This window comes from Crocodylus porosus, unplaced genomic scaffold (genome assembly GCF_001723895.1).
Source record: "Crocodylus porosus isolate Cpor-Errol unplaced genomic scaffold, CroPor_comp1, whole genome shotgun sequence".
Classification (NCBI taxonomy): Eukaryota; Metazoa; Chordata; order Crocodylia; family Crocodylidae; genus Crocodylus; species Crocodylus porosus.
In genome coordinates, this window is record NW_017728906.1 from 163516666 (window position 1) to 163525051 (window position 8386).

At 44.6% G+C, this 8386-nt stretch overlaps 1 protein-coding gene across 3 annotated transcripts in view; it reads right to left on the reverse strand.

Moving 5' to 3' along the window:
• The window catches only part of B3GLCT (beta 3-glucosyltransferase), a 116040-nt gene extending 107865 nt beyond the window's left edge, over nt 1-8175 (reverse strand). Inside the window, exon 1 of one of the 3 annotated variants that reach the window (XM_019530113.1) lies at nt 7983-8175. In XM_019530113.1, coding sequence (XP_019385658.1) covers nt 7983-8088 — 106 coding nt within the window. In that variant the 5' untranslated portion in view covers nt 8089-8175. The remainder of the gene's footprint in view (nt 1-7982) is intronic. The other 2 variants (XM_019530111.1, XM_019530112.1) reach the window with 2 other exon arrangements.
• Between the last annotated feature and the right edge of the window lie 211 nt (nt 8176-8386).

The following is an 8386-nucleotide window of genomic DNA, read 5'->3' on the forward strand; positions in this document are numbered from 1 at the left end:
TTGTTTGACCCCAGTACTCTTTCCTGCCATGGCAGGGGGTCAGACTCGATGATCTGCTCAGGTCCCTTCCAACCCTAGAAACTATGAAACAGTCCCACAGCATCCCACAATGCTTTGCAGCCCTGGGCTGGCTGGGCTGCCTGCCTGAGCAAAGCAGGGTTTGCCCCGCCCTGCCCCTCTGCTTTTTAGCCAGAGCAGTAAGGGCTGCTGACAAGGGGTGTGAAACCCAGGACACAGCCTAGTCTGCTTGGCAGGGACAGAGCAGCCCCTGCCAGACTCTTCCTTGCTGGAGCAGAGGGGGTGAGAAGTATGCTCCTTGCCCCAGCCAAAGCCAGAGCTGCAAGGGGAAGGTAAGCAGTGGCAGGGGGCAAAAGCAGAAGCCATAGACAGTAGTGGCTGCAGATCCAACCCCAACCCCAGGTTTGGGGCTAAGTTCACAGCCACTGCTCCCACCTTGTACTCTAAGACAAGAGGCTTCCCCCACATTTTGAAAGGGGAAAAAAACCTCATCTTAAATAAATGGTTCTGTGTAAACAAATTCAGTGTTATGAGAGGATATCAAGCTCTCTGTAACTAGTGTCTGGTTTACCTTCCAGTTTGTCCACATTCCTGGCTTGTGTCCTAGTTTGTCCATACTCCATTGTTCCACATCCCACCTGGTAAACAGATACAACAACTGGCTGGTATACAGATACAACTCTACTGCCCCCAACATCTACTGCCTGTACCTGACCACTGTGTCCCTGGCTGAGGGCTCTGGGGCACCTCTCCCCTGCTTTAACGAGGTCAATTTCCTTCCATTGGTCACAACTGATCAGAGTTCCATACATCCCAGGCTTATCTGGGGTGGGGAGGTGGCCAGATGCTTTAACCCCTGTTTCTGTATGCCTGGGGACTCAGGGCTCTGGGGACTGCTCAAGGACTCCACTGCCATTAATGGGAGGCAACTGACCAGCTCTTTAAGAGCAAAGGAGAGATGCCCTCTAAGTCTGCATCCCACAAGCACAAAAAACAGGAGTCTAGACAGCCCCCTCCCACCCCACACCTGCCCAGGCATTCCCAGTCAGGATACCAACACACAGATTTCAGTAGTGTAGGAATGAGTCTTTATTGATCTAAATGTTAGTCAGAAGGGGGAGGAGAAAATTGCAATTGGGCTGCATCCCTGGCAGCAGTCTGATAGTACTGCAATGCCTAAAGGATGATAGTTCCATTTGGAACCGATCTCAACGTGTATGCAGACAACTCTGACCTGAGATAATTGTGAACTGGTTCCCAACCAGTGTTCTTCTTGGAAAGGTTCAAGTGTCTGCACCCCTATGGTTTTGATTAATGACTTTGGTATCTATACGGTATTCTGTACGGGAGGATGTCAACAGGGCTTGAATGCGAGTCTACCTACATAGTAGTATTCTTTTCAGAAATGACTTTGCACTTCTATTTTGAAGCGGCATAATTTACACTCCAATCTGCCTACTATCTCTTGCTGATAACCTCAAAATGCCATTCTCTACCTCTTGCAGTTTTGCTGTAGATGAGGAATACCTTGCATATGTAAAAACTCTATGTCCTCTATTTGACACCATCTCAATTTTGGGATAAACACAAGAAACCTCCTTTTAAGAAACTTAGTGGCATTAACCTGAAGATGATATATTATCTAGTAAATTTTGTTCCTTTACAGAACTGCAACATAAGCAGGATTTTCATGATTCTCAATTTTTAACGTACAGGTGAGGGACTACATAAAGAGACCTGAATTAAAAATGCAACGGAGACTGACAAAAATACTTCCTCTCTCATCATAACTTTAAATAACTTATGCCACGCAGTTGTAAGATTTATAAAATATTAATGTGTACGAACCTTGAAACAAATCAAAGATTATCCAGCTAACTTGGAAAAAAGACCTAGACTGTACTACATCCTTGACAGCACAGACAAAGGACCTAAAAGAATTATTTATAACCTGCTTCATCTCTGTATTGGACTTTTTGCATTGTCAAAAGACACAGGGACTCCCTATACTTTTCTAAATCTGTTACAATTCACCCAAGACCCTCTTTCACACGCTGTTTTAATGGCTACCCAATCATTTTCTGGACAAACTGAGTTCAAAGAAGTAACAATACTGCCCATCTAAATATATTACTTCCTTCTGCCTGATGATTTTAAATTCCCAGCTTCTCTTTTCAAAGAAAGAAATACATTAATCAACTTTGTATCCTTTACACTGAATAAACTGAGAAGACTTTTCAAATATTCATATATGGCAATAGTGGCAATTAATGAGAAAAAAATGACTATGAGGATTTTTTAAATATCTAACAAAGTTGAGGGGGGGAATTTTTTTCTTTTAAAAATAAACTTATTTAAAATAAAATCTGAATATGATATACCATGTTACATACAGAACACCCCATCCATCGTATGCACCTAGATTTTGAAGGGGAGCCTGAAAAAAACAAAACCTTCAACTGAGATGAGTAATAGCAGCTAAGGGGCTGAGCTTGATGTCTGCTCCATGCACCAGATAGGGCCCGCAGACTGACCTGACATGCCAGGTTTGGGACAGTGTGTGGTGTATAATTGGGGACCCGCAGCCCCAGCCACTTAAAAGTTGGACAGCGGTCTTGAAACATCTGAAGTGAGAAAAACATTTGCTGAGCACGTGAGCCTCTATCAAAAGCTGTTACAGACTTCATGCTTTTTCATCAAAAAAGGAATAAGGGAAAAACATTCCAAGTTTTGTGGTCATTTTTTATAGACATGGAACACCAAGGACTGCACTAATGGACACAATAGACTGGTAATGACTTCCCAGGCACTGAGACCACAGCTCAAACCCAAAAAACACAACCTTTATGCATCTCCCTAGGATTATCCTAAGAATCCACCTGAGTTGTCCAACTCCTATTTTAACACAACTACCTGACACAAATCATGAGCAAATTCTTAATTATCTAGTTAAGCAATACATATATCAGGCACCATCTTCTAGAATACTAAAGAAATTAAAGAATCTGCAAATGTTAACCTATATGACTATTTAAAGGTATGTATAGTGATAATGTACCAACCAAGGTAGGAAAAAGGAGGTACTGAATGCAGTAACAGCTCTATTTAACTATAAACCACTAAAATATGTAAATCATATCAATCATTAAGACACCATTCTTTAGAAAAGAACTGGAGTACAAAGGGAAAAGCTGATTAAATAAATTATCTGAATTAAGGCTTTCCACTTGTTGTTGACTGAAATCATTATTCAAATTCTCTTAAATTTAACCAATCCTCCTTCATATCAAAGAACCTTTCACTAGCCAGGTTATCCAGGTGTAGTAATTATTATTCATACTGTAATTATGCAATCGGTTAGGAGATGTTTTATCATGAAGCACAAGTACTATAATCTTGCAAAAAGCCCAGGTTTAAGCACAGCAAGACGCACAGAGACAGTCAAAATGCTAATACTGGCAGGATGAAAGTGATGAGCCATAGATGTGCTAACACAGGAGAAAAAGTGGAAGAAAAATAGCAAGCGAATGGGATGGGAATGGGAATGGGAATGTCAAGGAGACGTGCTTCCTTGAGTTCTAAGAGGAGACCCTGCAAAAATGGACAAAGAAAGAAGGTTTTGTGCATTGAGAATGAATTTCAGCCTAGACCTGACCAGTTTCTAAAATTCAGGAGATGATGTATTAAGAGATCCAAGGGGGATGAAGTGAGGCAGGAAAGACGGATTCTTTGCACACGAGCTGATGTACTAGAGCCAGCCAGAGCTGTAAGAGAAAGGTAAACCATGGTGGGGAGCAAAGCAGAGGCCATAGAGGGCAGTGATTGCAGCTCCAACTCCAACCTCACATCAGCTAGAATCTCTCTCGCCTAGCTCACTTTTAAGTATTCTGATCAAATGCTTGCAACTGTAATTACTGTGTGGGTGCAGCTATTAATAAGTATTGTAACACTGTTATCCAATGTATAGTTAGCATTTTATTATAGTGTTTCAGAACATTTGTTTAAAATAACTGTATAACTGCTATTGGCCTTTGGATTTAATAAGGGCATTTTAGCTGAATTACTGATGTACAGGAGACCCTCACCATTCACGGGGGACATGTTCCTGAGATCTCTGCAAATGGCGAAATCTGCTAACATGTCAGAAGTGTGGTGCCGGGAAACGCGGAGCTCCCGCAGATGCCACCGGCGCTGTCAGTGGATCAAGAGAGAGGGAGAAGAATGGCAAAAGCATGCAGAGAGAGAGCGTGCATTCGAATATTCACACTGCAAATATTCAAAACTACAAATGGCAATCCACAAATGGCAAGAGACTCCTGTAAATCAATCAAATTCCAATACCAGCCCCTGGAAAGAGGGCTCAGGGAAGAGACTGGCAATCTCTACTGTAATGTCATTTGGGGCAATGACAGTCTTTTAGTTGTGCATTTGTATACTTCCTAGCACAATGAGGGCCTGTACTATATGTTACCATAATTAAATAATAATGGCCCTTGTCCAGATATCAAACACCTAAGGTATGTTACTTGTAATATTCCTTAGAAAAGACCCCTTTCCCTGGCACTTTCAGAAGTTTCCAATCCCTAGTGTTTATTATCCAATATAAATACACCTTACTAATTAATTACACATTACATGGTAAGGCAGAAGAAGGTCATTACAAGAAGTTGAGGGTGGTAGTTAGCTATGTTAGTCTGAAGTTAAGCAGAAGGCAGGCCTAAGTGGCACCTTACAGACTAACTCATTCAGAGAGACAAGAGTTGTCGCAGGTTTCACCAGATGCTATATCTGATGAAATAGGTAGTAACTTATGAAATCTCATGCCTCTGAACAGATTCATCTACAAGGTGCCACCCTGCCCTGTTCTCTGCCTAGGAAGAATTTGATTAGCTAGCTGTTCCAATTGTACAGTCACCAAAAGTCACCACAGATGCTGGGTCCTGTAAGAAATCCAGGCTCTACAATAAAAAAATATATATATACAGTAAGGAAGTGACCAAAGTATTACTGCAATTTATTTTTACCATGTTCATATTTAAAGCACTGCAGACTTCAAACTTGCTGGCACATGTAGCTGTTTGTGAGATCTGGCACAGCGAGCAGCCAGAAGCTGAAAATGTCAAGTGCCAGTCCTCACCTCCTCCTGCTGGCTACCAGCAGCATTCTAATCCTCGTTCCACAGAAACTGAGGTTGAATAAGCTAAGGAAAGCATTTCTGAATATATTTAAGTCTTCCCTTCATTACTACCATTCCACTTTTCTTTGTTTTGCCCTGCTTTCTTTGTTAAAAGAACTATACTATCTGTTTTTCAGCCTATTTACACCCAAACTAGAAAGTTATATAGGAAACGTAAAATAAGAATTTGATTACTATATTTCTAATGTTTCCAATTATCTTCATGAAAATTGGGATTGGAAAAGCTGTTGGCAGATAATATTGGAGAGTGGAAGTTCTTGCTTGTCATTTTCAGTGTCTAGCAGGTGAAGAGCAGTTGAGTATCAGTAAGTAATCATGAACCCTGATTCTGTAATATTGTAAGCTCAAGACAAGAACATTTTTAAAGTTCTCTTTTAAAATGAAAGCAATTCCCATATGTTAAGATCACCTTAAAATATTTCCTTTAACTTGTAAAGATTTTTAAACATTAAGAGCAAAAGTAAGTCTGGATACACTACTACTAAACCACACATCAAAGGAAACTTTAAAATGTTTTTAAACCTTCCACTTCTAAGGCCTGATTCAAAGTTCACTGAAGTCTGTGAAAGTTTTTCCAGGAACCTCAATGGGCTACAAATCAACCCTTAAGTCAGTTAATGGAAAGACATAGGTTCACAAAATCTTGTAAATGCTCGCTTACTCTTATTTAGTCTATAAAGGTGCATATCTATCCTCGCTTCTTACTGACTTCACACTAGCATGGCTAACCTCTCTCACACCATCTAAATGCCTCTTTATATGCTACTAGATAGACACATGAAAAATATGATCAACAATATATATTTTAAAGTTCTGAAAGCTGGTTAAGAAAAGCTAGGTTTAAAAAGCTAAAAAAAAATTGATATTGCTATGAACTGTATATACAGCAAGAAAGATGGGAGCTTCTTAGACATTACTAATTATCTAGTGAAAGGGCTTCTTCCTGCTCAGTAAGTATCCCAGCTTTGATGCCTCCGTCAGCCTCTCAGTGAAACTCACATTCTACAGCCTTATATCATGCCAGAGCGGTAAAAATTGGCACAGCTGCTGTCACAAGGACAGATCAGCGTCTTTCACAGTAAGACAGCCCAAGAGCAACAAACAGGCAAAACAAATCGCTCTGTTACCTATTTAACACTGAGGTTTTTATACCAGCTCTTTGCCATTGCTACCACCATCTCCACAGCCAAATCCTTTACCTCAGACACTCGGAGCAAAGCAAGAAGGCTGCTAGGTTAATAGTTTGAGGGGTGCTGTCAGTTTCCACACTTCAACCATGATGCAGCTCACAAGAATTCATAAGATGCAATTCTTCATTCTACATAAGAACATAAGAATTGCCATTTACTGGGTCAGATTATAGCTCTATCTTGCCTGGTACTCAGGGTCATGCACGGGCAGAGGGAGGATGCTGAAAGGGAGAGTGACCTGGGTGTGACCAAGGGTTTTTTTCCCCACTGTTCTTCTCTCACTTGCAGCCTTCAGTATTTAAGGTCTAGCAGTTCTGATTCAGAGGCCGTCTTCCTAACACCTGTGCTCACTTGCTTGCAGATACCCTTTTCCTCCTCTTCGTTTTTTTTAAATTTTGTGTCTCCAACCAAATTAGCCAAATCAGTTCCAAATTCCATCAACTGAGCAGAGCTCCACATGGTGTTACCACCAGCAAGTATCTTACCTCCCAGACTCTTTATCCTGGGCCTTCAAATACTCCCAGATCCATGGCAGGCATCCTACATGCAAGCCCCAACCCTGGAGATCATGGGGTTCACATGCCCCGATTCTCTTATGCCCTCAGCCAAAAGACCAAAAGGAGTAATCTAGGGAGAAACGCCCCCATCTCCATAAAATAAAGTGTGTGGGTGAGATCCTCCCATTGGGAGGCTATAGTAGACTCTCATAGGGGGACCTGCCTGAAGTGCAAAAGACAGGTCTCCACCCTCAACTACACAAGGCCATTACAGGTCAGGGAGAAGGGGATCTATCTCCCTTTTGAGTTGCAGAAAAACCTCCTGGACCAATATCACCTTCCACCATGGCAGTGATCAGGGCATCTCCCATGCCAGATAAAACCTTTTTCTCCAAGAAGGTGTCCATCCCTTTTTGAATCTGGCTAAGCTGTCAGCATGTGAAAGTAGAGAGCTCGCTGCTATCAGGTCACGCGATGCGAAAAGGAACTTCCTGCTGTTAGTCTTAACTTAACGAGCCACTCGTTCAGTGTTGCGACCCCTAGTTCTCTTCTTGGGAGAAAGTCGATAGCAAATCCTCACTGACTTTCTCTCTGCTGTTCAGCATTTTGTAAGCCCTCCTCATGCCCCCCCAGCCTCTCTTTTGTCAAAAGAAGGAGCCTGGCCCCTCCACTCTTTCCCCACATGGAAACCCCTCCAGATGCCGGTGCTCCTCATCCCACTGCCCCTGCCTGGACCCTTCCAATTCCTCCCTCCAACTCCTCCACGGATCCCTTCAAGAAAGGGAGACCCAAGTGAAAAGCGGGAAGGAAAGGCACTCCCCAAACCCTCCCCTAGTCTCGGCAGCGTTTCTGACAAGCCTTCTCTTTCCTGTAGGGCCCCACAAAGGAGGCGAGTTGGCCTGGTGCAGGGAGCTGGGTCTTTCCCCCCGATTCCCGAAGCCAAGTCGGCTCCAGAGATCAAGGCAGGAGACAGGCTGCCTCGCTCCCGTGCCACGGGGTCCCGCGCCTGCCGGAGCGTCCCGTCTCACGGGACCATCCCGACAACAAACTTCGAGGCCCGGCCCGGCCGCGGCGACTCACCTCGGGCGCAGCGCAGCAGCGTGAGCGGCGACGGCGGCGGCAGCAGCAGCAGCAGGACAAGGGCAGCGGGGGGGGAGCAGCCGCGGCAGCCGGGCTCGCGAGGCATCCTGGCGCCGGCAGCGCATGTACTGCAGCCGGAGCCGGACGCGCGGCCTCGGCGAGAGGGCGGGAGCGCCGCCGCCGCCAGCCTTAATCCACCGGCCCGGCCGTCCCCCCCTCCCCGCGAGAGCCTGGCACAGCTGGCGCCGGGGAGGAGCGGCGGCGACGGCTGGGAGCGGCGGCGCCACCTAGCGGGCTACCGCGGGAAGGGCGGCCCCCTGCAGCGGACCCAGCTCTTCCCGGCCCCTCACGCACGCACGGACGCACCCCCGCCTGCCCTCTCCCGCCCCCTCCCCGACTCGGCA